The sequence below is a fragment of the Oenanthe melanoleuca genome, linkage group LGE22, assembly GCF_029582105.1.
Source record: "Oenanthe melanoleuca isolate GR-GAL-2019-014 linkage group LGE22, OMel1.0, whole genome shotgun sequence".
Lineage (NCBI taxonomy): Eukaryota > Metazoa > Chordata > Aves > Passeriformes > Muscicapidae > Oenanthe > Oenanthe melanoleuca.
The window spans coordinates 3,030,862-3,057,491 of record NC_079363.1 but is presented as its reverse complement, the minus strand read 5'-3'; the positions used below and the strand labels follow the sequence as shown (position 1 = coordinate 3,057,491).

The 26,630-nt window shown below is 61.2% G+C and overlaps 4 protein-coding genes across 8 annotated transcripts; 2 read left to right on the top strand and 2 right to left on the bottom strand.

The window, feature by feature from the left end:
* Positions 1-96: 96 nt before the first annotated feature.
* Positions 97-6,193, bottom strand: CSAD (cysteine sulfinic acid decarboxylase). Of its 2 annotated transcripts, XM_056515185.1 has the most exons (15): positions 5,976-6,193; positions 5,478-5,715; positions 4,574-4,700; positions 4,099-4,189; positions 3,613-3,719; positions 3,394-3,509; positions 2,903-2,982; positions 2,771-2,825; positions 1,943-2,059; positions 1,805-1,869; positions 1,611-1,692; positions 1,324-1,523; positions 1,205-1,256; positions 523-612; positions 97-424 (listed from the first exon to the last, which is right to left on the bottom strand). In XM_056515185.1, exons 2-15 carry the CDS (start codon positions 5,619-5,621, stop codon positions 251-253), a joined length of 1,500 nt encoding a protein of 499 aa, XP_056371160.1. In that variant the 5' UTR covers positions 5,622-5,715; positions 5,976-6,193; the 3' UTR covers positions 97-250. The 2 variants fall into 2 exon arrangements, 1 of the variants encoding a protein (XP_056371160.1); XR_008842694.1 differs by lacking the exons at positions 97-424; positions 1,205-1,256 and having other exon boundaries at positions 540-612; positions 1,257-1,523.
* Positions 6,194-7,065: 872 nt separating this feature from the next.
* On the top strand, positions 7,066-12,877 carry ZNF740 (zinc finger protein 740). 2 transcript variants are annotated; one of them, XM_056515183.1, is made up of 8 exons: positions 7,066-7,129; positions 7,777-8,082; positions 9,537-9,668; positions 10,596-10,682; positions 10,786-10,845; positions 10,989-11,103; positions 11,205-11,323; positions 11,408-12,871. In XM_056515183.1, exons 2-8 carry the CDS (start codon positions 8,074-8,076, stop codon positions 11,498-11,500), a joined length of 615 nt encoding a protein of 204 aa, XP_056371158.1. In that variant the 5' UTR covers positions 7,066-7,129; positions 7,777-8,073; the 3' UTR covers positions 11,501-12,871. The 2 variants fall into 2 exon arrangements, with proteins under 2 accessions (XP_056371158.1, XP_056371159.1); XM_056515184.1 differs by lacking the exon at positions 10,786-10,845 and having other exon boundaries at positions 11,408-12,877.
* Positions 12,878-13,211: 334 nt separating this feature from the next.
* RARG (retinoic acid receptor gamma) lies at positions 13,212-21,619 on the bottom strand. 2 transcript variants are annotated; one of them, XM_056515254.1, is made up of 8 exons: positions 21,482-21,619; positions 18,046-18,191; positions 17,376-17,517; positions 16,899-17,053; positions 16,016-16,192; positions 15,312-15,516; positions 14,967-15,125; positions 13,212-14,385 (listed from the first exon to the last, which is right to left on the bottom strand). In XM_056515254.1, exons 3-8 carry the CDS (start codon positions 17,485-17,487, stop codon positions 14,216-14,218), a joined length of 978 nt encoding a protein of 325 aa, XP_056371229.1. In that variant the 5' UTR covers positions 17,488-17,517; positions 18,046-18,191; positions 21,482-21,619; the 3' UTR covers positions 13,212-14,215. The 2 variants fall into 2 exon arrangements, with proteins under 2 accessions (XP_056371229.1, XP_056371228.1); XM_056515253.1 differs by lacking the exon at positions 21,482-21,619 and adding an exon at positions 20,524-20,776.
* Positions 21,620-22,999: 1,380 nt separating this feature from the next.
* On the top strand, positions 23,000-26,383 carry MFSD5 (major facilitator superfamily domain containing 5). Of its 2 annotated transcripts, none has more exons than XM_056515181.1 (2): positions 23,000-23,241; positions 24,349-26,383. In XM_056515181.1, the coding sequence occupies exon 2, from the start codon at positions 24,373-24,375 to the stop codon at positions 25,693-25,695; it is 1,323 nt and encodes a 440-aa protein (XP_056371156.1). In that variant the 5' UTR covers positions 23,000-23,241; positions 24,349-24,372; the 3' UTR covers positions 25,696-26,383. The 2 variants fall into 2 exon arrangements, with proteins under 2 accessions (XP_056371156.1, XP_056371155.1); XM_056515180.1 differs by lacking the exon at positions 23,000-23,241 and adding an exon at positions 23,437-23,725.
* Positions 26,384-26,630: the final 247 nt, after the last annotated feature.

The window sequence follows — 26,630 nt, the reverse complement described above, 5'->3', positions numbered from 1 at the left end:
CAACCTCCTCTGGAGCTTCCAGGGGAATTGAGGAACCCCCTACACCCCAAACCCCATTTTATGGGGTGGGGTTATATCAAATTATTATCAAATCAGGACCATTAAAAGTTGTTTTATTTTTATTCCACAAGTGTGATATTTCGGGATTGTTTCTGATTTTTTGATGTGGGGAGGAAATCAAGGTTCTGCTTCTATTCCTCAGGGATGGGGGGCACGTTTTGGAGTCTTTCTCGGGGTTTTTTGGGAGTGCTCACAGATCCCATCCCAATTCCTGGATCTCATCCAGGAAGAAGTCCAGGTCCTGGCGGGTGACAGCAGGATTTGTGATAATCTGCCGGAAGAAGTTGACTCGGGATCCATGGGGTTGGTATCCCACCATCATGGAGCCCCTCCGGATCATCTTTTCCTTGATGGCTGGGGCCACCTAAGGGGAAACACCATTTTGGGAGGATTTTGTTTTTATGTTTGGGTTATTTTTGGGGATTTGGAGGGCTGTTGGGGGACAGAATCTGGAATTCTCACCTTTCCCAGTTTGTCCCAGAATTCTGGGGAGCTTTCCTGACCCCTCAGGCTGGGTGGGATGAACCAGAAGCAGAGGTTGAGGAATTCTGGCTGTGGGGAGAGGAAAAGGAAGGAGAACATGGCCATTCACCCAGTTCACAGAATTTGATGGGGATTCAGACCTCCAAGTATTCAGACGTGTATTCAATTGTCTGGGATTGGAACCTGCAGGATTTAATCCTCCAGGATTTAAACCTCCAGAATGGAAATTTTCAGGATAACTTAAAACTCCAGGATTATTTAAATCTCTGGGATTGAAATTCCAGGATTTAAATCTTCAGGGTTTCATCCTCTGGGGTTAATTCTAAGGAATTCAAAACTCTGGAGAATGATTTAAAAACCTCCAGGATTTAAACCTCTGGACTTCCAGTCTTCAAAATTTCAGACCCTGGCATTTAACCTCATGGATTTGTCCTCAGGGATTTAAACCTCCAAGATTTAGATTTCTGGGACAATTCAAACCTCTGAGACTTCAGCCTCTGGGATTGAAAACTCAGGAATTTAAACCTTGGGGATTCAAAATTTGGGATTAATCCCCTGGGAGTTAAACCTCCAGGATTATTTAAATCTGCAGCATTCCAACCTCCAGGACTCTCAGGTGCCCACATCCCTTCCCCATCCCACATTCCAGCACCATCCCTACCTCCATCACCAGCTGGAATCCCTCCCTCCTCTTTGCCTGCTCCAACAGATACCTGGGGGGAACAAAGTGCTGACGGCCCGTTTGGAAGGGCAGAGGGTCCCTCCGGGGCCGGGGCTCACCGAGTGGCAGCGAACGCCCGCTCCACACGCCGTGCCAGCCCCCGTGTCCCCACGGCTTTCCAGAGCAACCAGAGCTTCAGGCCGTCGGCGCGGCGGCCGCACTGGGGGCTCTTGTCCCCTGTGTCCAGGGACACGTCGTAGAACTTGTCCCGCTGGAACAGGTATGTGGCCCCCACACCGTGGCAGCGCTGCAGGAGCCCCTGGGGGTGGGCAGGGGGCACCCAAGATTAATGAGGGAGCCCAAAGAGGCATCCCAGGGGCAGGAATTCAGGATGGGGGGCACCTACAGAGCTGTCATGAAGCAGGAATGCCGAGCACTGCAACCCCACCATCAACAGCTTGTGGGGGTTCCAGGTCACCGAGTCAGCTCTGATGAGGGAGAACAGCAGAGTTTAGGGCGCCCTGTGGGGAAAAGGGGATCCCCAAAAACTTGGAGCGGAGGGGTGGGAGCCTTTTGGGGGGGGTAGGAGGAGGGACACACCTGTGGATGCCGGCAAGGAGGTGACGGAGTTGGGGGGACAGGAGGGCGCTGCCTCCCCATGCTGCCTGCAGGGAAAGGGGGATCAGCACCCACAGGGGGACCCTTGGCCCCCCCAACCAGGGCCCCCACTGAACTCACATCCACGTGCAGCCACAGCCCGTGGCGGGCACAGACATCGGCGATGGCGTCCAGCGGGTCGAAGCTGCCCAGGACAGTGGTGCCACTCGTGGCACACACAAAGAGGGGCTCCGAGCCCTGGGGGGAATTAGGGAGGGGCCTGGGCATGTTGGAGGTGCCGGGGGCATGGAAGGGGGGTAGAAGGCAGGGAGGGCACAGGGAGCTGAAGGTGGCCAGGATGGTGGCACAAACAAAGAGGGGGCTTCAAGTTCTGAGGGAGCATTTGGGCAAGCTTTGGGGGCAATTTGGAGGGGATCTGGAGAGGTCTTGCTTGATATAGGAAGGTCTGAGGGGGGATTTGGGAGATAGGGGACAGGGGCACAGAGGGTCAAAGCTGGCCAGGACGGTGGCACAAAAAAATTAGGGCCTCTGAGCCCTGGGTAGGCATTTGAGGAGGCTCAGGAAGTCAGTTAGGGGGGGTTGGAGGATACAGGGGGACACTGGGGGTGCAGGAAACAGGGTTCAGAGGACTTTGGGGCAGACAGGAAAGTTTAAGGGGGACAAGAGGCCTGGGAAGGACAGGGGACATTGGGTACATTGGAGGGCTGAAGGGACAGTATGGGGAGACACTGGAGATCCAGATTATTTGGGGGGACATCGGGGAGATTTGGGGAGACATTGGGGGACATGGGAGAGGTTTTCTGGACATGGGAAGGGCTTTGGGAACATTGGAGAGGCTTTGGGGACTTAAATGGGGACATGGACTTTGAGGGAGCTTTGGGAACACTGGGAAGGCCATTGGGGATACTGGGGGGATTTTGGGGACATCAGGGTGCAGCCTCTGCCAACCTCAGCTTTAACCCTCTGGATCTCCTTCTCCAGCTCTTCTGGGATCATCTTCCCCCTGAGGGGAAGGGACAGGGATGGAGACACGGAGGGACTCCCTGACTTGGGGACCCCCCGGGACCTCCCAGCACCCACCTCTCATCTGTCTGCACCAGGTGAACGTTGTCTGTGCCAATTCCCAGGAGAGCAGCTCCTTTTAGGATGGAATAATGGCTCTGGGCAGGAAAACAGGACTAGGATTGGGGGGATACCAGGAACCAGACTGTGGGTAACCTCAAAGACCAAACTTGGGGTGACCCCAGATTTTGGGTAATCTGATGGACCAGACTTGAGGGGACCCCATAGATCAGATTTCAGGGTGACCCCAGGGACCAGATTTGGGGGTGATCCCATGGGCCAGGTTTTTGGGTGATCTCATGGATCAGGTTTAGGGCAACATCTGGATCAGCTTTGGGGTGACACCAGGATCAGGTGTTGGGATGACCCCAGGATCTGGCTTTGTGGGGATCCCAGGGATCAGGTTTTGGGGTGACTCCAGGAATAAGGTTTGGAATGACCCCATGAATCAGAATTGGGATGACCCTGAGGATCAGGTTTTGGGGTGACCCTGAGCCCCCCACTCCTACCTCCTGGGATGCAAACAGGGCCAGGCGAGGCAGGTCCCAGGTCCCTTTGCTCCGGCTCTCTGGGAAACGCCGGAATCGCGCCACGTTCATGGCCAACGTGTTGGACATAGAGCCCCCTGCCCAGGGACAGAGACCTCCGTGTCACCCCTGGGGCACCATGGACAGGCTGCCAGGTGCAGAGAGGGGTCAGGGATAAGGCTCAGGAAGAGTCTGGGATACCGGGAGCGAAGATCCCATCACCGCTGCTCCACCCCACGAGCTCCCGGAGCTTGGCCAGGACCTGCTCCTCCATCAGCACCAGCACCGGGGCCACCTCGTACGTGTATCTGAAGGAGTGGGAGGGTTCCCCTCACCCTGAAACCTCAGCACCCCAAACACCCTCCCCCGCAGCCGCAGCACCCCAAAATCCTCCCACTCAGCACCCAAACCCCTCCCCCCAGAATGCCCACTCCATCAGCACCAGCACTGGGGGGTACAACAGGGGAGTCACGATGGGATTTTGGAGGGTCTTCTCTCATTTGGGCTCCTCAACACCCCCAAAGCCCTCCCTCCAAACCTCAGCACCCCAAAATCCTCCCCCAGCACCTTCCACTCCATCAGCACCATGGGCTCCTCGCAGGTGGATGTGGGGGAGGAGGGGGTCACAGCAGGTTTTTGGGGGTCCCCCCACCCACCAGCCCCCATTTGGGGGTGTCAGGGGCTCACGGGCTTGTGTTGAGGGTCTCGGTGAGGAACCGCCCGGCCAGGGCGTGGTGGTCCAGCCCCGAGAAAAGCTGGTTGAAGAACCGGGGGTGACCTGGGGGGACACGGGGACATGGAGTGGTCAGGGGAGGACTTGGGGGGGACAGAGAAAGATATGGAAGGGAATGGGGGAAATGGGGGGGACACATGAGAGGGCTGGGGGTGGCACTCGGGAAGGTAAGGGAAGGACCTGGGAGGTTCAGAGGAGACATAGGGGGATCATAAGGAGATTGGGGAGATGGTGGGGGGGGACATGGAGGGCAGAATGGGGGAGTGAGAGGAAATGGGAAAATTGAGGGGCAGGGGGGATAATATAGGGGAATCGAGGGTGACACAGGAGTGACATGGAGGGACATGGGAGAATCAGGGGTGGGTAGGGAGCTGTACTGGGGCTGTACTCCTGTATACTGGTGTGCACTGGTGTATACTGGGAGCGCACCAGTGCGGACGCTGAGGCGCAGCACGTCCCGGCAGCGCTGCAGGAGCCGCTCCTGCCCCTCCCCCTCGTTCCGCAGCTCCAGATCCAGCAGCTCCCGCAGCTCCTGCGGATCCTTCCAGTCACACACCTGGGAATGCACTGCGAATGACTGGGAGGGACTGGGAACCGCAGAGGGAATGGGCTGAGAATGGCATTGAGAATGGGACTGGGAATGGAAACAAGATTGGGAATGGGAATGGGAACTGGAATAGGAATAGGAATAGAAATGGGACTGGCACTGGGACTGCAAACAGAATGGGGAATGGAAATGAGAATGGGGCTGGAAGTGGGATCGCAAATGGGCTGGAAATGGAAACAAGATTGGGAATGAGACTGGAAATGGGAATGGGACTGCAACTGGGATTTATTCCCAATCCCAGTCCCACTCCCAATCCTGTTCTGACTATAAGATTGGGAATGGGAACAGGACTGGAAATGGGAATGGGACTGGGAATGGGATTGGGAATGGGACTGGCTATTGGAACAGGATTGGAAGTGCAACTTGTATTAGGAACAGGATTGGGAATGGGACTGGAAACCGGGATTCAGAATGGGAATGGGACTGGGAAAGGAGCAATATTGTGATCCGCACCCCCTTCAATGTCAGCTTCTAGTCACACACCTGGGAATTCCTGAGAATAGGACTGGGAATGAGAATGGGATTGGGACTGGGACAAGGAATGACTGGGAATAGGACAGGCAATAGGGAGACACTGGAGACCCCACCCCTTCCCAGGGGGTTCCTTCCAGTCACACACCTGTGGGGGAAAGGAATGGGATTGGGACCGAGATTGGGACAGGAAATGGGAATGGGATGGGGTGGGATTGGGGACCCCCACCCTCCCAGATGCTCTGGTGTCCCAACCTTCTGTGTCACATCCGTGCTCTTCCGCACACCCTCCTCCAGCAGGATCTGGAACACTTCCTGAAGGAATTCCTCCCCGGCAGCGATGTCCAGGCCGGGATCATCCAAAGGGATGCTGTCCCCAATCCCAGAGGGCTCAGCCATGGCAGGACAACACAGGGAGACCCTGAATGCACTGGGAGAGACCCCGGGGATTGGCAGAAGGAGACGGGATGGGGGATCCCAGGATGAGCTTCTCCTGGAAAGAGATAATCCTTGGATAAAGTGATTCTGGTTTTCCTGGGTTAAGTGGTCCCAGAATGAGGTGATTGTGGGATAAGGATCTCCTGCGATAAGGTTCTCTCAGGATGAAATTCTCCTGGATAAACTGATTCCAGAATTATGTTCGTCTGGAATGAGGTAGTTCTCGGATAAGATGATTGCAAAATTAGGTAATCCCAGGGTGGGTTTCTCTGGGGATCAGGCTCTGTGGACCCAGGTGTTCCCAGCTCCTCTCACCTCTGCCAGCTGGAATTTTCTGGGATGAGGAGCTGTCAGGCCCAGGTTGTTCTGGGATGAGGTGACTCTGGGACCAGGTGATCCCAGAATTAGGTGCTCTCAGGAGAAGCTTTTCTTGGGATCAGGCTCTCTCAGCTCTTCTCTCTCCCTTCCCCAGGATGGAATTTTCCTCTGGGCACGTCACCAAGGGGCAAGGAGCAAAGTCCAAGATTCAGGAAGGGTTCTGGGGACAGGGGGGCAGGGTTAGGACTGTGTCCCAGATCCATAGGAAGAGAGATGAGTGGTGACCCCGAATGTCCTCCCATTCCCAGTGCCCTCACAACCCATTCCCAGTGTGGCCCCCCACGCATTCCCAGGGTCCTCAAACCTATTCCCATTGTCCCCCCTGTCCCCATTGTATTCCCCACCTGTCCCTGGTGTCCCCCCATCGTTCCCAGTGTGTCTCCCCACCCGTGTTTGGTATGCCCTTGTCCCCAGTGTCCCCACAGCCATTCCCAGTGCGCTTCACTCCCAGGGTCCCCCCAGTCCCAGTGCCCCATTTCCAGTATCCCCCTCAATTCTCAGACACCATGGGGAGGACCATTACCTGCCCCGGGGCTTGGGGTGGCAATAAAGCGAAGCAGAGGAAATAGGGGGGACCAGCCCCCAAAAGGGGTCACGGGGGAGACCCCAAAAGAAGGGATCATAGTGGAGGGGGGGGGGGGGGCCCAAAGGGAGGTTGTAGTAAGGGGCCCCCAAAGGCGGGTCGCGAGTGGGGGCAGCGGGGCAGAGGATTGTCGGGTGGGAAGGTGTCATTCCCCCTCCCGGGGTGCCGGGGGAGTTGGGGGTGGCGTTGGGCCGTAGTCGGTCCCGATCTCGGTGAGGCCGGGGGATCGAGGGAGCGGATCCCTCTCCTGCGGCGGCTCAGGGAAGGTTGGGGGCTCTAGGAGGGGTCCAGGCCGCGCCGTTGCCGTGGCAACTGCCCTCAAGCGCGATGGCGGCGCAGTGCCCGGCGTCATGCCGCCACCGTGCGCATGCGCACGGCAGCCTTCACTTCCGCCCGGCGGCCGGCGGCCCCGGAAGCGGCGGCGGGGGCGGGGGTTTCCGCTTCCGGGTGGCGGCGGCGGGGGGGCGGCGGGGCCGGGCTCGCTCGGAGCGCGGAGGGGCCGCGGCAGGTACGGAGCGACCCCCCCCGACCGCCCCGCGGGACCCTCCGACACCCTGGGGCCACTCTGGTCCCGCCCGGCACCGGGGGCCGTTCCCACCGGGGATGGGAGGGGGGGAACGGGCTAGGGCTGCGAGGGGGTGGGCAGGGATTGGGGGGAGGTCCCTAACGGGAGAGGCGGCCCCGATCCCCGCTGTGGCCCCTCCCGGCGTGACCCTCCCCAGGCCTTTCCCTGCTTGTGGCCCCTCCCCGGGACGCCGCCGCTGGGACCCCCCGGTAACTCCCCCTGCCTTCCCTGGGATCTTCCCGGTGTGAGCGACCCCCCGTGCCCTCCCCCTCCCCGGTAACCCCGGGTGTGACCCCCCGTGTCACCCCCGCCTCGACCACCGCAGGTTACAGATTTCCCCGGGATCCCCCAGGATCGTCCCCACCGCACCCTGCCCTGGGACCCCCCTAGAGTCACCCACCCCCGGGGAGCCGCTTTTTCCCCCTTCCCCGGGACATCTTCTGTCCCAGGAATGTCCCCCCGATGCCATCCTGTCCTGGGACACCCCCCCACATCACCCTGGCGGTGTCGCTGTTTCCCCCTTACCCCCCACCCCGAGGTCGTTCCCTTTGGGCCCCCCTTTGACCCCCCATTTTCCCGCTGTTCCCCAGGCGGATCCCCCTGGACTCAGCTCTGTCCCCGCAGATCCAGCGCCCGCCCAGCTCGGGGGGTCCCGGCTTTGGGGGGGGGCCCGGCCCTGTGTCCCCCCCCTTTCTGCCCCAGTGGCCCCCCTGGCAGGAGGAAGAAGAGGAGGAGGAGGAGGAGGAGGAGGAGGAGGAGAAGGAATGGCGGCACCGTGGCGGGTACTGGAGCCCGCCCAAAAATCCATAAAAATTTACTGATCCCACCTTTTCTTACCCCAAACGAGCTTTACCTGGGCAAGAAGTAAGGCCAAAGGCTCCCACAGCATGGCTCAGGTAATGAGCCCCCACCCCCTGCATCCTGACACCCCCAGGCCCAGGAATTTGGGGGAACAACGGCCCAAAAAAAATGGGAAAAGGGAAAGAAGAGGGGGAGAGAGATGGAGCTGGAGCTTCCCTCCCCCTGTGCTAGGGTGGGGGGGGGGGGTGCCTCCCCATCCCCCCATCCTCCAGGGAGATATCCCAGGATTATCCCTGTTTTCCCCAAGATTATCCTGACTTTCCCCAGAAATATCCTGAGTTTTTCCCTTAGCCCTGAGGGCCTGTCACGCCTCAAAAAAGGAGGTTCAAGATGCCCTCCGCACTTCCCAGTCTTCCCAGGATTATCCCAAAATTTCCACAGTATTATCCCAGTTTTTTCCCAGGATCATCCAGTTTTCCCAGGATTTCCCAAATTTCCCTGGTAGCCTTTAGGGCCCCAGTAAAGGCAGGTTAGTAGTTCAGTAGGCGCTTTGGGTGTGTCTTTGCCTCCCTCCACCTCCCCCTCCACATTTTTGGGATTTTTCCAGAGTTATTCCTGAATTCTCCCAGTTTTCATTGGAATTGTCTCAGTTTTCTCTGTGATAATCCAAATTTTCCCCAGGATTAGCTTGAAGTTTCCTGTTATCCATTAGATCTTTTCTGACCTGGAAGAAGGGGTTTCAGACCCCAAACACACCTTGGGGTCTTCCTAGAGTTACCCCACAATTATCACAGTTTTCCCTGGTATTCTCCCAAAATTTTCTCAGGTTTATCCTGAATTTTCTTTGAGATTATCCCAGTTTTCTCCAGGATTCCCCAGATTTCCCTGGTATCTTTTAGGTCTGGTCAGGTCTGAAATTAGGGGTACAGCCCCCAAACCCTGCTTTTTTGTGGCTCTTCCCAGAATTATTCAGGAATTATCTGAAATTTCCCCCATAATTCTCCATTTTTTCCTGGGATTATCACCAAATTTCCCATTGACCCTTAAGTCCCAACCAGCCTCAAAAAAGGGGGTTCAGCCTTTTTTGGGGTCTTCCCATTTTCCCCTGGGTTTATCCCACTTCCCCACAGGATTATCCAAAGTTGCTGCATAGTTCCCTTGAATTTTCCCATTTGACCTTAAATCGTCATTGAGCTGAAAGAAGAGGGTTCAACTCTCTCGTTTCTATTTCCGGGACTTCCCACAATTATTCTGGGATCATCCCAATTGTCCCCTGACATCATCCCAAAGTTTCCCCAGGATTATCCCAAACCTCCCTCAAGATTATCCCAAAGTTTGTCCAGGATTATCCCAAATTTCCCCTGACACCATCCCAAAATTTCCCCAGATTATCCCAAATTTCTCTCCCAATCACCCCAAAGTTTCCCCAGATTATCCCAGTTTTCCCTCCCAGTCACCCCAGAGTGTCCCCAGTGGCCCCGAGGCTCGCCCGGAGCTGCAGGGCTGTGCCCCGCCCTGGGGGCGGCGCTGACCCGGGGTCCCGTTCCAGGCGAGCCTCCTGGCCTGCGAGGGGCTCTCGGGCGTCTGCCTCGTCCCCACCGTCGCCAGCAAGAAGATGATGCCCAAATCCGGCGGGAAGCAGGACGGGAGCCGGGAACGGGGCTCCAGCCCCGACCTCCTGGTACGGACCTTGCACCTCCCACTGCGGACCCGCCTTTAACTGGGGGGTTCCCCCTTAAATTTAGAGGTTTATGCCTTTAGTTTGGCTTTTCCCACCTTTCACTTGCGGGTTTCCTGCTTTAATTTGGAGTTTTCTACCTTTAATTTGGGTATTTCTGTATTTAATTTGGGGGTTTCCACCTTTAATTTGCTTTTTCTACCTTTTAAGTTCTTTTTTTCCTGCTTTTATTTTGGGGGTTTCCGACTAATCTTTTTCCTGCTTTAATTTGGGCTATTCTGCCCCTAATTTGGCATTCTCCACCTTAATTTGGCCTCTTCCTCCTCAAATTTGAAATTCCTTTATTCATCCTTTTCTATATTTTATTTGACCTTTTCCACTTCTAATTTGGCTTTTTCCTCCTTTAGTTTTCCTGCTTTAGTTTGATTTTCCCACTTCTCATTTGACCTTTTCCTGCTTTAACTGAGTTTTCATCCTTTCATTTCCCATTTCTGGCCCTTATTTAATTTTTCCTGCTTCACTGCCCTTTCTTTTATTGGACTTTTCCTCCTCCATTTGGATTTTTCTTCCTTTATTTGCTCTTTTCCTGCCTTGGTTTTTCCTGTTCTAATTCCATTGTTTCCCCTTCAATTCCATTATCCCCCAACCTCTCTATTCCCTGCTTACCCTGAACGCCCCCACCCCAATTCCTGCTCTCCCAATCCCTCCTTCCCAATTCCCTCCCTCTTCCCAATCCCTCCCCACCTATCCCCCCATCCCAATTCTTGCCCCCCCAATCACCCCTTCCTAACCCCCTCCCTGCCAATTCCTGGTCCTGCAATCCCCCCTTCCCAATCCCCCCTCCCCAATTCCTGCCCTGTTCCCAACCCCTCCCAATTTCTGCCCCCCAATCTCCCCTTTCCAAACTCCACCCCAATTCCTGCCCCCCAGTCCCTCCGCCAGGACCCCGACAAGCCCCGTGCCCGCAAGGACGACGATGCTCCCGAGGCCTCCAACCCCAAGAAATCCATGAAAAAGGCAGGTCCCCTCCCCCAGCGGGAGGTCCCCCCTCGATTTTGGGCTCTGGAGGGGGTCGGGGGCCATCCCGGGGGCCGCTGACACCCCCTCGCCCCCCCGGCAGCGCCGCAAGCGGGTTCCCAGCGCCGAGGGACCCCCGAGCTCCTCCCGCCGAGGATCCCAGGTTTGCCGCCGCGCCGCACGAGGAGGAGGAGGAGGAAGACAATCTCCCAAACTCCGGCAGGCGCAGGACGGCCGGGGGGGGGGATTTGGGGGGGCTGCTGGGGCTCTCCCCGGCTCTGAACCCCTAAATCCCCCCTATTTCAGATGGTGGTGATTGAGCAAAACGGCTCCTTCCAGCTCAAGAACTTCATCTGCGACCACTGTTTCGGCGCCTTCCGGAGCAGTTACCACCTCAAACGGCACATCCTCATCCACACCGGTAGGGAGCCCTCGTTAATGAGCCGTCGTTAACGAGCAGCCCCCCGCCCCTGTACCCATTCCCACCCCTCTCCCGGCGCTAACTCCCACCCGGAATTCCAGGGGAGAAGCCGTTCGAGTGCGACATGTGCGACATGCGCTTCATCCAGAAGTACCACCTGGAGCGGCACAAGCGGGTGCACAGCGGGGAGAAGCCGTACCAGTGCGAGCGCTGCATGCAGGTATTCCCCAGGGAATCCCCGGGTGGGGCACCCCTGGCACCCACAGTCCAGCCCCAGAACCGACTGACCCCCTTGTCCTCGCAGAGCTTCTCCCGCACGGACCGGCTGCTCCGACACAAGCGCATGTGCCAAGGCTGCCAGACCAAGACCCCTCCCGACTCCCAGCTCCTGCTGTGAAAATCTGGGAATACCGGGAAGTTCGGGGGTGTGGGAGGGGGGTGTTTCCTCCTGCACGCCCCACATCACCGTGCTCTGCCTCACCTGGATTTCTCACCCCCTCTAAGGATGGGGAAGAGCCCGAACGCTGCAAGCGTGAAAAAACTTGGATCGTTCCTGCCCTCCGGCCTAAAAACTTGGATGATGATCCCAAAAATCCTCCTGGAATCTTCAAGTGCCCCTCTCCCCCACCACCATCGTTATACCCCTGAATCCACCCCTTCCCCTCTTAGGAAAGACTGGGAGCCCCCACACTGCCCAAAATCCCGGCGGATCCGGGATACCTCTGCACAGGTAGGAGGGTCCTGCTGGGAACAGCAGCATCAGCCCCTCTCAGAGAAAAGGAGGGAAACTGAAGACGTTGAGGGTGCTTCAGCTTGGGGGGTGGGTGCACCCCCAGCTTCTTTTTGGAAAATAGGAAACAAAAAATGAATTTGGGGCCCCCCCTGAGCGGCATATCCTGTGGGACACTCATCAGCACTTCCCATTTCCTCTGGAAATCCTTCAGATTCTGGGGGTTTCTCATACGTCCATGCGGTTTTGGGGTGCTGCCTATGTCCCCCCATGCTGGGAGGTCTGTGCCCTGGGTGGGGGGAAGAGGGGCCCCCCAGTTTCCTGGAAAACCCTGTTCCAAGGGAAAGGAAAATGCCTGAATCAGGGGCAAGGGTCGGGGGGGTGGTTAGTGTGGGGCAGGAGCAGCCACAAGCTCCCAAAAACCGCAAGGGGGGCCCCTGTTCCCCCCACCCCTTCGTTTTGGGGGTGTCCCTGCCCCCCCCATCACAGACTGCTCTAAGGGGCAAGAGAGATTGTGCCCATTTTTGTGCCCTGAGCCCCCTTTCTGGGCCTGCAGGAGTTTTGGGGGTGGGCCCAAATATTGGAGACCTCCCCCAATGACACTTCAAGAAGGACATTGGCTCTGCTGAGCCCATTCCCCCAAATTTGTGGGGCCTGGGGGGGGCAGTTTGGGGGCTCCAGAAGAGGTTGGGGTGCTGGGGGGGGGGGGGTGGGGGGGTTCTGGGGAGGGGGTGGGATTTGGGGCACTCCAGGGCCCCCCACCTGTGAGGGCTCTCACCCCCCTCACACCCCCCCAGGCTTTGTTTTTGGGGTGATTTGTTGGGATTTAGGGTTTAATACAGTTATTTTGCTATGGGGAGGGGAGGGCAGCGGGGTGCAGCCCTGGGGGGGCGGGGGGGGGGTCACTTTTAAACTGTAGTTTTTTCTAAGGGTCCCCAAATTTTTTGTCCCCCCTTCCCACTGTGTCCCCTGCCCCCACTGTGTGTCCTCCCCCCTTCCTTTAGGGCTTATTTAAATAAAAATTTGGGTTTTTGCTTTTTTTTAACCCTAAATTTGGGTCCTTTGGGGGAGTGAGGGGGGGGCCAGAAGCCATTTATGCCAAACAAAGTGAGGGGGTCACATTGGGAATATGGGGGCTTTTAAATTGAGGAGGGGCTTAGAGGTGTTCCCCCCCCTTTATTGCTGGGGATCCCTCCCTTATTCTCGGGGTCCCCCCAATTGGGGAGGGGTCCCCAAGTACCCCCCTTATCCCTGCAGGGGTCCTTAAGACAGGGGGGACCCCAGGGGTGCCCCCTCACCTCGGGAGGTGGGTCCCCAGGTTTCCCCTCTCCCCACCCAAGCCCCGTCTACACCCCCCATCTCAAATTCACGAACCCCCAAAATTTCCATAACTTTATTTTGCAAAAAATAGAAAAGTCCCGTGTCCTCCCCCCAGCACGGGAGGGGCGGGTGGGCTGTAAACATGGCAGGGGCCCCCCCAAAAAGGGGGGAGTTAGCGGGGGGGCAGCAGCGGGGAGGGCTCCCGTTCTGGGGAGGGGGGGCCCGAAGTAAACGCAGAGGAATAAATAGGGGTGAAAGTGCAGAGGGGGCACCCCTCTGTGTAGTGTAACAGGCTCCCCCTGAGGGCTCTGCACCCCCAAATTCGAGGGGCAAATGTAGGGGGGGCCAGTAAGGCCAGACCCCATCATCCAGCCAAGCTGGGAGTAACAGAGATTTGTGAGGGCAGTTGGGTCTGGGGGTACCCCCCAAGATTTTGGGGTCACCCTATGGCTTGAGCCCCCACCCCAAAATGGGGGGGGGTTGTGGGGGTCACCTTGTGTCCCCCATCTTTGGTCTCTGTAGTGTTTGGGGGGGGGGGGCACTGGGGGAGAGCAATTTTGGGGTGTCTCTCCCCACCCACAGAGCATCAAAAAACAAAACCTACAAGCAGCTCCCCCTAATATAAACGAGGTCCCCCCAGACTGGGGGAGCAGGATGTCCTGGGGGGGAATGGGGGTGTGTGTCCCCCCCAAATCCACCCAGTGTTCAATAAATAAACCGTGGGAGGGGCACCCAGGAGTGTCAGGCATTAATTTCGGGGGGGGAGGGGTGGGCCCCCGAACTCCTCCCCCTCACGTTCTCCCCAGTACAAGGAGGGGTGGCAGCGGGGTCTGAGAGGGCTTTGGCAGGAAGCTGAGGTTTGGGGGGCACCCCCAGACCCCTCCAGCTTAAGGCAATAGCTTTGCTCTGTCAGTCTCTACCCCCTTCCCCAGATTTGGGGTGGGGGGTGACACTTTGGGGAGCTCCCCCTCCACGGAGTAGAGGGGGGCCCTGGAAGGCAGCTCTGAACATCCCACCCCATTTGGGAGGGGCTTTGGAGATCCCCCCCCGATCTGGGGGGGGCTATGGGGATTTGGGGGGGCCAGGGGGACTGTCCTGGGCGGCAGGGGGCTCTGGGGCTGGGCCATCCCCCCCCGCCTCGGTGAAGATTTCGGGGTTCTCCAGCATCTCCCGGATCAGGGGGGGCATCGGCCCCGGGATCTCCGTGCGCAGGGTGATGGCTCGTTCTGCCCCTGGGGGAGCAAAAATGTCAACACCCCCTGAAACTGGGCCCCCCTCAAGGCCTTAGGCCCCTCCTAAGAAATAATCCCCTTCCAAAAAATGAGCTTCAATACCCCCTCAAATTTCAACAGCCCCCAAAACTCTAAACCCCCAAAATCCTGGACTCCTTCAAGACCTTGAACGCCCCCAAAATGAGCTTCAATTGCTCCAAAACCGTGACACTCCCTAAGAGACTGAATTCCCCCCTAGAGGCCTTGAATCCCACCCAAAAATGAGCTTCAAGACCCTCCCAAATTTCAACAGTCCCCAACGTTCAAAACCCCGCAAAAGCTTCAAAACCGTGAAGCTCCCCAGATACCCTGAACACCACCAAAACGAGCTTCAAACCCCCCCTCAAAACCTTGAACCACCCCCAGAATCTTCAACTGCCCTTCCCTGAGAGCTTCAACTCCCCTGGTGCCAGGGGCAGGTTTGGGGTGTCCTGGTGGGATTTGGGGACACCCCCTTTGGTTCAGGAAGATCACTGTGGCTAGCAGGTTTTGGGGTGATCCTAAGGGGGTTTGGGGGGCTCGGGTCTGGCAGGGCTGCTCACCCTTGGTGCTGATGCCACGCAGGTCAGTGATTTTGAGCAGCATGCGGGGGAAACGCTGTGGCTGCCGCGGGCGCCGGCGCCGGGCGTAGACCCGCAGAGCCTCGAGCAGCGGCTCCTGCAGCCGCTCCACGTGCCGGGGCTGCTCCAGCTCCATCCGGTCTGGGCAGGGAGAGAGACACCACCCGGATAGACACTGTCCCCACGTCCCCACATGCCCACCTTCCTCCCAGAGACCCCGCGCCCCCGCAGTGTCCCCTCGTGTCCCCCCCTCTGCGGCTGAACGGCCACAACTCAGTCCCTTGTCCCCATGTCCCCCACACCTCCCCGATGGCCCCGTGTCCCCACCCCCACAGATGAGGCAGATGGCACTCAGCAGCCCAGTCTCGGTGTCATCGAGCTGCAGCGGCAGCAGCTGCCCCGCGAAGGCGAACACGAGGTCAGTGAGGGGCCCGAATCCCGCATTGTGCATCTGGGTCCGGGTCAGCGTCAGCCCATCCGAGAACGTCATCGTGTCCTGCTCTGGCGTGTAGCGGGTGCAGATCCGCAGCATCTGCAGGGCACGGACCCCAGAATCACCCAGGGGCACCAGAATACATGCAGGGACACCAAAAATCCATCCAGGGTCTCCAAAATCACCCAGGGGCAACAGAATTCACTCAGGGTCAGCTCATCCCATCACTGTGTCCTGCTCTGGAATGTAGCAGGTGCAGATAGGGACCCTAAAATCCACCCAAAATCTGCCCATCCTGGAGCATTCCGGCTCTGCCACAGGACAGATGCAGCACTGGGGGGAGCTGGGGTCAGGGACACCTCGAAATTGCCCAAGATGAATAAAAGCACCTAAGGTACCCCAAAGTTTCCCACCAAAAGATCTCCAAACCCACCTAAGCCCTCCCAGGAGACCTCCCAGCCTATCCAGGACATCTGTCTGTGGGATGGTGAGGTCAGGACCACTGTGGGCCACCCCTTCAAGGAGCTCCCACCCACCCCCACGGAGCCCCCAGACATCGTGAGGAGTCCCCCAAGTCCCAGGGATGGCCAGCCCTCACCAGGATGTCGAGGCAGGCAGCCTTGAGCAGAGTGATCTGGTCAGCCATGCTGAGCCCTGTGAAGCCCGGGAGCCGCTTTGCAAACTCCACGATCTTGATGATGCACTTGGTGGCCAATTCGCTGAACTTGTCCCACAGCCCCAGGTCCAGCTGCACCCGGTGGTCAGCACTCGAGTTCTGGGGGCACAAGGGGGCCCCACTTCTGTTAGGGGGGTCGTTCAGGAGCTCCTGGGACCCCCTGGAACCTCTGGGACTCCAACTCCAGCACCCTGAACTTGTCCCATAGCCCCAGGTCCAGCTGCACCCAGTGGTCAGCGCTCGAGTTTTGGGGAGCATGGGCTCAGTTATGGGGGTCCAGGACCTTCTGAGACCCCCCGGAACCTGCTGGGATTTTCCCCCTCAGTGACCCCCAGACCCTGAAGTCAACCCCAGTCCCAGGTCCAGCTCCGTCCCTTACTCAGTACTTGAGTTTTTGGGGGTCAGGAGGGGCAGAGACCCTGCTTTGGGATCTGGGTTTGGGGTCCCTCCCATAAGTAACCTCCCAAACATCCCCCACAACCCCCACTGCTCAGTCCCAGTGCACCCTTCCCCCTGAACTTGTCCCCCAGCTCCCCCAGTGCTCAGCACTCCTGTTTTGGACAGGTCAAGAGAGAACCCAAGGGTTGGTGTGAGGGTCAGGGTCCCCCCCAGAGGGACTCCCAAAACCCCCTGGGAACAGAAACCTGGTGCCCCACTCCCCCTGAACATGTGCCCCAGCCCCAGCTGCCCCCAGTGCTCATGTTTGGGGGGCTCAGGAGGGAGCAGTGACCCTGCCCCAGATCCGAGGGTTGTGGGGAGGGGTTGGGGTCCCTGCTCAACGCCCCCAGACCCCAGCCCCACTCACCGTGGTGTACTTGCCCAGCTGGCCCAGCGAGGGGAAGGTCTCCTGGTGGGCTCTGCTGACCCTCCGCACCAGCTCGGCCAGCTCGGGGCTCAGCTCATCCCCCCCCAGATCCTCCTTCACCTCCTTCTTCCTCTTGCTCCGGTCGTTCTGCACAGCTGGGGGGTGGGGTTTGGGGGTTGGGGGCATTGCTGTGCCCCCTCAGATCCCTCCCAGGTGGGGTTTCCCATCCCCCAAAAATCCCCCCACGGGACAGGAGCACCCCCACCATGAGCATCCCTGGGACCCCTCAGTGAAGCTTTGCAGGGGGGTCTCTATTTTAGAGGACCCCCCCTGCAGGACCAAGGGGGGAACCCTCACACCCAGCAGTACCCACTACAGCCACAAATGCTTCCCAAAGCCCTCCCAGGAACAGGAGGTTAGTGATGTTTTGGGGGGGTCCCCAACTTCGGGGGACCCCCAGCCCAGACCCCCTCGCACCTTCCTTGGACATTCCGACCTGGAAGCACTTCTGGAGGCGGCAGAACTGGCAGCGGTTGCGGGTGACCTTGTCAATCTGGCAGTTGCGCTCCCGGTGACACGTGTACACCATGTTCTTCTGGATGCTCCGCCGGAAAAACCCCTGCAGCATGAAAACGGGGCGTTGGAGGTGGGCAGGGCACCCCCAAACTGGGGGCACCAGAATCACATCCCCAGGGATCCCAGTAAGGCTCCCCAGTGGCTCCCCAGTATCCCAGGGTGGGGCACAGGGCTTGGAGGGCTCCCATTTCCCAGGGGCGTTCGCATTGCCCCTGAGGGGTCCCCAGTGCCTGGGAAGGGATCCCCATCCCCCAAGGGTGGTCCCACTCACCCCACAGGGTCTGTGATGTCCCCAAGTGCCCCCCATTACAGCTCCCCCGTGCTTGGGGGATTCCCACTCCCCCAGGGGGTCTCCATTCCTCAAGTGGGTCCCCACTGGCTTGGGGGGTTCCCCTTTTCTTGGGGCAGGTCCCCAGTGTCCACAGGACCCCCCAGAGCATCCTCCAAGTTCTGGGTCCGCACTTCCCCCACTCCCATCACGGGGTCCCCCCTGCCCCCGCCGAGGGTTTCCACTGTCTCAGAGGGGTCCCCCTGTCCCGGGGGGTCCCCCTGCCCCCCTACCCCCCGGCACCTTGCAGCCCTCGCAGGAGCTCACTCCGTAGTGGTACCCAGAGCTGCGGTCGCTGCACACGAAGCAAGGCTTGTGCACGCGGGGGGGGGGCGGTGGCGAGGGGGCGTCCGTGTCCCCCAAAACCCGCCCAGGAGAGGGCTCCAGGGCTGGGGGAACAAAAGGTGGGGGAAGTTAAACAGCCCCTCTCAACACCTCTCCAAAGGCACCGGCCCACATCGGGAGGAGGGGAAAACTAAAGTACAGGGAGGGTGTGATTTTGGGGGACTTACTGTCACCTCCCCGGCCCTAAAACCTGAGTTGCAAACCTTAAAATCGGAGGCTGGGGGGCTGGAATCCGGGGATGCGACCAGGGGTGGGGGACATGTCAGTGTGCGCCCCGACCCCCTCCCCAAACCCTGGCATGGGGATGTCCCCAGCTTCCCTAACCCCCAAACTTCTGGAGAAGGGTCCCCAGCCCCCTCAGATGCCCCCCGCGCAGTGCCGGGGGTGGCACTGGGAGAAGGGAGGAGCCCCCCCAGCGCTCAGCCCGGGCGGCTCTGGGGGAGGAGCAGCTGGTTTCAGATTTTTTTTTTTTTTTTTTTTTGGGTGGGTTTTGTGTGTTTTTGCTAAAAAAAAGCCCAAAATTGCTGAAATTGAGGAAATTCCGGCCTCGAGCGGTGTGCTTGTAACCGCGGGGGAGACGGAGAGCGGGGGGAGGACCCTGAGCGCGTGCCACGGGCACCCAAAAATAACCGGGGGTGGGGGGGCGGGGGAGGCCCCCCATCCTAAAAACAGGGCCGAAATCGGGGACCACACTCCGCCCCCCGGCACGGGGACCCACCCGTCCATACCCCAGGTTTGGGGAGGGCTGGTTATAAACCCCCACCAATACTGGGGATTCCCCACGGAGGGCTGGGGCGGTGGGGGGGTTCATTTGAGGGGTGCGGGCATATTTGGGGGACCCCACCGTGTGTGTTTTCTCTTGAGGTTTGATTTTTGAAGAGGGAGGAACCCAAATTAAAGCATCCACTCCCCAGAAAACAGCACCCCAAAACCGTCCTGGGGGATGCCACGACGCTGTGGGCCCCTCAGTTTTTCGGGGCACTCCCCGCTCCAAGGCGCGGTGCCCCTTCGGACCCTAAATTGAGGGGGATGGGTGGAAGTTCCCCTGCCCAGGGTGGAATTTGGGACGGGGGGAATTTGGGACGGGGGCTCCCCTCCCAAAACTTGGGATCTGACGCCCCCACTGCCCCTGCTAAAACTGCCCCCTCTTCCCCCCGACGCCGTCCCCGCGTTCGGGGGTTCGGGCGGTTTTGGGGCGGCCCTGCAGGGGTTAAAGTGCCACATTGGCAGCGCGGGGGGGTCGGGCGCGGCCCCGACTGGAACCAGTTGGGCGGAGGAACTGGGAGGGGAGAGGACACGGGAAGGGGCAACGCACCACGGGCATAGGGGGAAGGGGAGATTTGGGGGGATTTGAGGGGATTCTCTTCCCTCCCAACCTGTTTGTGCCCAGATCTACACGCTGAGGGCTCCTGTGGGACATCCGGGACCCCCCCGCCGTGGGCCTCCCCACAAAACCGAGTGCCGCTTTCTACCTCCACAAAGTCACCTCCCAAAAGAACAAGGTTCGGGGCCCCTGAGCCCCCCAAAACAGGGTCCAGGGCCCCCGGCATCCCCAAAAGGGGTCCCGTGTGGTCTATGCGCTCCTGTGTCCCTGACCCCCAAAAATGGATCCCTATTTCTGTCCCGGGACACCGCGACCTCCCGAAAAACAGGGTCCAGGTTCCTCGAGCCGGGCTCCCTCATTGCGGTCCCCACGTCCCTGTGTCCCCCGCAAAACGGCTCTGGGACCCTGCCCTCCCCGCCAAAACCGAGCCCTCACAGCTCGGGTCCCTCCTGGGGAGAATTTGGGGATGTCCCCCCCTTACACACCTGCCCCCCACGCGCACACACCCCCCGGCCTCGCGTCATTCCCGCACACGCCTAGGTCGGTCCAGTACCCACGCTCGTCACTCCCCCACCCCGCGGGTCACCCTGACCCCCCTTGGGCGCGTTCCCACACTCGGACACGCGCTCTCCACCCCAGCCCGTGGCACACCCACGCACCCACTCGCGGACACGGAGCCGCCCCCACGCCCGCACACCGCACACTGGCGCTCCCTCTCACACTCGTCTGCACACTCGGGTGCGCTCTGGGAGACCCTCCGCCCACGGCCCCGACCCCTCCCACGGTCCCGATCCTCCCCACGGCCCCGCGGTGCCACAACCAGCGCAGCTCACGCTCCTCTGCACACTCACTCGCACGTTCATTCGGACACCGCTCGCACCCACTCGCGACACGAACACCCCCCCGCACCCACGGCACGCTCGCGCTCGCTCTCACACTCATTTGCACACTCATCCACACCTGGCCGCGCTTTCCCGCCCCCCTCAGTCCCACACCCACTCGCGAACACTCCTGACCCCCGGGCGCTCCCGGCCCCCTCGCCCCCCCGGTACCTCTGCGGGCGGGGCCGCCGCAGCCGGCGGGCACCGGGACCCTGCGCAGGGCGCAGCCCCCGCGGTTCGTCACGTCGTGCAGCCGCCGCGGCGCCGCCGCCGCCTCCACGCAGCCGAACATGGCGGCCCCGGGCCCCCCCGCCTGCCCCCCGGCGCCTCGGCCCCGCCGCGATCGGTCGCGATCGGCCCGGTCGCGACGGGCCCCGAGCGGCCCCGGAGGGTGCGGCTGCGGGGGCGGGGCCGGGGGCGGGGCCTGAGCGGGGGCGGGACTTTCGCGGGAGGAGGTGAACGGGAGGGGAAATGGGGCGGGGCTTGGGGGCGGTGTAGTTTTGAATGCGAGGGCGCGGGCTGGGGGCGGGGCTAAACCGAGAGCGGGGCGGGGTCTGAGAGGGAGGGGCAGGACCCTGCGCCGCTGGGCTGTATCAGAACGGGGCGTGGTCTCGGGGCGGGCAGGAAGGGGGCGGGGCCGGGGCTGACTGGGTTAGAATGAGGCGTGGTCTGAGCCAGGGGCGGGAATCGAGGGCGGGGCTGCATGTGGAATGAGCGGGGATCGGAGCAGTGGGCGGGGCCTGGGGGCGCGGACACGCGGTGTGGCGTACACACGTGTCACATGTGTCACACGGTATTAGACGTGTGTGTCCCCCCTCCCTGGGGGCGGCACCCAGGCCCCGCCCCTGTCACCTCCAGCCCCTCCCACTCCTCCCAGTCCCCGCGTTACGCCTTCCCCAGTCCCTCCCAATTCCAGTCCGGGCACTCCCAGTCCTCATGTCACTGCCCGTCTCCCCAGTCCTCCCAGTCCTCCCAGTTCTTCCAGTCTTTTCAAGTTCCCCTGTCACCTCCCCAGCCCCTCCCAGTCCCCTTGTCACCCCTGAATCCCTCCCAGTCCTGCCAGTTCTCCCAGTCCCCCGCGCCATCTTCCTCCAGCGTGTCTCCCGCGCAGCGGTGTGTGTGCGCATACCCAGGTGTGCACGGGCGAGTGCTTGTGCGCAGGTGTGTCTGGGTGTGCCCGGACGTCTCGGGTGTGCGAGGGCTGTGCCAGCGCCGCCTGCCCGTCTGCATTCCTGCGGCCCTGCATGAGTAACGCACCTGCACGCGGGACCATCGCACGTGCCGCACACCTTTCCACGGGGTGCTCATGTGTCACTGCACGTGTCGCACACCTTCACACAGCCCCAGCGTGTACACGCACGTCTGGGCAAGGCGACACGTGTGCGGGGTGTGTCCCTGCGTGCCACACAGTCATGCCCCGTCACGCGTGTAAACTCCCCCCTCCTCTCCCCCATGCTTCAGTTTCCCCGAGCCAGGAAAGAGGAGGGAAGGGGCTGGATCGGGGGAAGGGCGGGAATGGGCTCATGGAAAAACTTTTGGGTGGAAATTCCTCTCCCCGCCCCTCCCCCACGGCGGCTCAATGGCCTCTTTGTGCGGTCCCGGCCCCGCCCCCGCCACGCTGGGACCCCCGTGTGTGTCTCCCCCAATCGCTGTGTCCCCCCGTGTATCCCCCGTCCCTCCATGTCTCCTCATAGCCCCCATGTCCCCGTAATTCCCTGTGAGCCCAAATCGTGTCCCTACCACGTCCCCCCGTGTCCCGCATGTCCCCAGCCCGTGTCCCCTGCACTAGTATCCCCCCGTAATCCCCGTGGCCCCCAAGTCCCTGTAATCCTGAGCCCACGCCAATCACGTCTCCCCATGTCTTTCGTGTCCCCTGTGACCTCCATAACCCCGTGACCCAAATGTCCCCCGTGTGTCCCCATGACACCATGGCCCCCGTGTCCCTTATGCTGCCCCATGTCCCCATAACCCCTTCTCCCCCCGAGTCGTGTCCCCCTGGTGCCTTCTGTCCCCCATGTCCCCTGTGCTCTCCCATGTTCCCCGCTCCATTGTGACCTCCGCATCCCCCCTGTCCCCAGGTCCTCCCCATGTCCCCCCGCACCCCATGTTCACCACGTTCTCAGTGTCCCCATGTCCCCTGTGCCCCCTCCGTGTCCTCATGTTCCCACGTCCCTCACCCACGGGTGCGGCCACGTGCCCCCCCCGCCGCTCCCCCCGCTCAGACGCTTTGCCCGGTAAATCCCCGGGGGGGACGGGGGGGGAGCCGTGGGGTGCGGGGGGGGGGGGTACGGCTCGGCCATGGGGCTGGGCTGGCCGCGACCCCGCTCCCGGCGGCGCGGGGGCACCTCCCCGCGCTGTCACCCCCCCTGTCACCTCCCGCCGTGCTGCGCCCCCGCCTTCTGCTCCCCGCCCTGCCCCTTCTGCTTCTCCCCCCCCTGCTGCCCCCAGTGCCACCCCGCAGCCTGCCCCCCGCCCTGCTGCGCCCCCCCCTGCTGCCCCCTGCCCTGTCACCCCTCCTGCCACCCCGCCTGGTGCCCCCCACCCCCCTGTCCCCAGTGTCACCCCCCATCCCCCTTTCCCCAGTGCTACCCCCTGCCCTGCTGCCCCCAGTGTCCCCCCCCGCCCTGTCACGCCCCTCCTTGCTGCCCCCAATATCACCTCCCACCCTGTCGCCCCTCCTGCTGCTCCCCCTTTTGCGTCCCTCCCGCCTGCCCCCAGTGCCACCCCTCGCCCTGTCCCCCGCTGTGTCACCCCCGCCCGTGCCCCCAGTGCCGCCCCTCCTCCCGATGCTGCCCCCCCCCGCGCCGCGCCCCCCTCCGGCCCCGCCCAAGCATCAAGTGAGGGGGGTCCGGCCCTCTCCGCGCCCCAGCGGAGACCCCCGGAGCGGCGGTGAGTGAGGGGCGATCGGGGGAATCCCCTTTAACGGGGAAAGGGGGGTTTCACGGGGGGGGCTGGGGGGATCGGGGACAATTGCACGGGGCGTTCTGGGGCTTTGCCCGGGAGGGTTCACGGACGGGTTTTGCTCTGTGGATTTGCTCGAGGGTCTCCGCACACTCCGTGGTGTGTCTGGGGGGGTTTCTTTGGGGTGAGGATTCCGAAAACCCCCCATGGGGGTTCTCTGGGGGTACTTGGGGTCTCCATAATCCCCGGTGGGTTGTCTGGGGGTCCCTTTGATGGGTGTCTCCATAACTCGCCGTGGCGTCTCCGGGGGTCTCCATGGACACGGGGGGGAATGGGAGGGTATCCGTGTGGGGGGGAGGTGGTGCCCTGTGCCACGTGACACGGGCCAAGATGGCGGCGCCCATGGGGACCGGAAGCGGAAGTGGCTCAGCGGAGGCGCCACGGGGCAGCGGAGGCGCCGGTGGGACCGGGGGTACGGGGATTGTCAGAAGGGGTGGAGGAGCTCCGGAGGGTCTGAGAATTGTCTGGGGGTCCTACGGGGCTACTCTGGGGTCGGAGGGCGGGCTGTGGGCAGTGGAGGGAGGCTGTGTGGGGCTGTAGGGGAGATATGGGGGGCTTAAGGAGGATTTGGGCAGCGAAGGTCCTGTGAGGGGTGTGGGGGTTCTATGAGGACCCCATGGGGAGTCTGTGGAGGTCCTGTGTAGGGCTGTGAAGGATCTGGAGCGTGTGTGTGGGGCCTCTTGGGGAGCGTGGGGGTCTGTGGGGGGATTGTGGGGAACTGCTGGGGGCTTGGGGTCTGTGGGGGTTCTGTGCGGCCTAGGTGGGGTCTGTGTGGGCTTGGGAGGGGTGCTGGGGCCTGTGGAGGAGCTGTGAGGGACTGTGTGGCAAATCTGCGATGCTGGGAGTCCCTATAACCTCCCATGTTTTGTTTTAGGGGCTGGGGGGTTCCTCTAGCCCCTCCACCCCATGGGTCCCTTTGGGGTGGGGGGGTCCCTATAGAACCCATGAGCTGTCTGGGGGATTTGGGGCACCTGGGTGATCCCTATGGACTCTCCCAGTTCCTCCGAGTGCTGATCCCCCTTTTTCCCTCCCCAGGCCCTCCTGAGCCCCCTCCCCACCATGTTCCTGCTCCCCTGCTCCGCGCTCGCCCTCCTCCTCCTCAGTTGCCTGGCTCTGGAGCCGCCCCCGCGCCAGCCCTCTCCCTCCAACCCCGCCTTCCTGCGCTTCCAGCGGCAGTTCCTGCTGGGATACCTGCCGGCGCTGGCTGCCGACTGGCTGCAGGGCCCCCTGCTGTTCCAGCTGCTGCACAGCCGCGGCTTCCTGCGCAGCCAGATCGCGGCCCTCTACTCCTGTGGCTTCGCCTCCAACCTCGCCTTCGGCCTCGTCTCTGCTGCTTTCGTGGATCGCCTCGGCCGGAAGAAGTCGTGTGTGCTGTCCTCGGGGCTGTGCTCCGTGTCCTGCCTGCTGCAGCTCTCCCGGGATTTCCTGGCGCTGGCGGCTGGCCGGGTGCTGGCCGGGCTCGGCACCTCCCTGCTCTTCTCCGCCTTCGAGTGCTGGTACGTCCACGAGCACCTGGAGTGCCATGACTTCCCGGCCGAGTGGATTCCCAGCACCTTCTCCCGCGTGGCGCTCTGGAACAGCGGCCTGGCCGTGGCGGCCGGCCTGCTAGCTCAGCTGGTGGCTGAGGGGCTGGCCCTGGGCCCTGTGGCCCCATTCCTGGTGGCCATACCCTTCCTGGCACTCTCAGGGATCTTTGCTGGGAAAAACTGGGATGAGAACTACGGGAAGAGCCGGTCCTGCAGTAAGGCATGTGGGGAAGGCCTTCGGGGCCTCCTGTCTGACCCCCGGCTGCTGCTCCTGGGGCTGGTCCAGGCCCTTGTGGAGAGCATCCTACTCATCTTTGCCTTCCTTTGGACACCTGTCCTGGAGCCACACGGGATCCCGCTGGGAATCGCTTTCTCGGGCTTCACGGCCGCCAGCGCCGCAGGCTCGGCCCTGTTCCGGCGCGGTGTCACCGGCAGGCTCCGGCTGCAGCCGCTGCGGCTCCTGCCCGGCTCCATCCTGCTCCTGGCGCTGGCCCTCCTGGTCCTGGCACTGCCAATGCCACTGTACCCCGCCGTGGACTTCCTTGCCGTGCTGGTGCTGCAGCTCTCCTGCGGGATTTACTTCCCGGCCGTGGCGTTCCTGCGGCGCCGGCTGGAGCGCGGCGGGGACGCGGCGGGAGGAGCGCGCTGGCTGCGGCTGCCCCTCGGCCTGGGGCTGTCACTGGCACTGCCAGCGCTGCCTGGGCACCCCCTGGGGACGCGGCAGGTGTTCGGGGCTGCAGCCCTGGCGGCGCTGGTGGCGCTGGGGGCAGCCGGGGGGATCCTGGGCACCGCCCGTGGGGACGAGGGGCTGAGGGTGGGGGACGAGGGGCTGCTCGAGGGGGACACCGGGGAGTGATGAGTGCCCCGGGACAGGGACACTGGGTCAACTCAGCAGGGACACCTGGCTGTGAGGGGGACACCAGGATGTGACAGGAACACTGGGCTGTGACAGGGACGTGGACACTGGGCTCTAATGGAGACAGGGACACGGGAAGAACACGTGGGGTCCTCAGGCACCTCCCTGCTGGGGTCACAGTCATCCCCATACTGAGCTGTGAGTGACAGAAACCCTGAGACCCCGTGGTGGGTCACACCCGGTGTGATGGGTCACAGTGTCAACCCACAATGGACTGTGGTTGACTGGGACACCTGAGGACACTGAACTGTGGTGGGTCACAGTGTCACCCCTATGGCTGAGCTGTGGGTGACAGTGACACTGGGACACCCCAGCTGTAACAGGTCAAAGTATCACCCCCATAATGAAATGTAGGTGACAGTGACACTGGGACACCCTGATGGTGACACAGTGCTATGATGGGGCCATGGTACTGCTGTCACCCCACAATGAACTCTGGGTGACAACATGAGGACACCCCCAGGTGACACCTGAGCTGTGGCAGGTCACAGTGCCACCTCCCACAAAGCACAGCAGAGAGGACGTGGGGACACCAGGCCAGGTGTGTGACCTACCCCGTGTGGTGTCATGGGGGTGAGGGTGTATTAATTACTTACTTAATTTCTAATAAATCCACCCAATAGAGGTACTTGTGAAGTCTTCCCCCCAACCCCCTGGGTCTGGGGGACCACTAAGACCCCTCAAGAGCACTCCCAGTTCAAACCAGTGACTCCCAGTCCAGCCATGTCCCCAGTGCGACCCCTGTGCTGGTTTGACCCCAAGCCAAACCCCCTCAGTGCATCCAGTGTCCTCCAATTCCCCGCAGTCCTTGCGGTAACCCCCCCGTTCCCCGTAGTTTTCGCAGTTTCCTCAGTGACTCCTGCGCCCCGATTCTC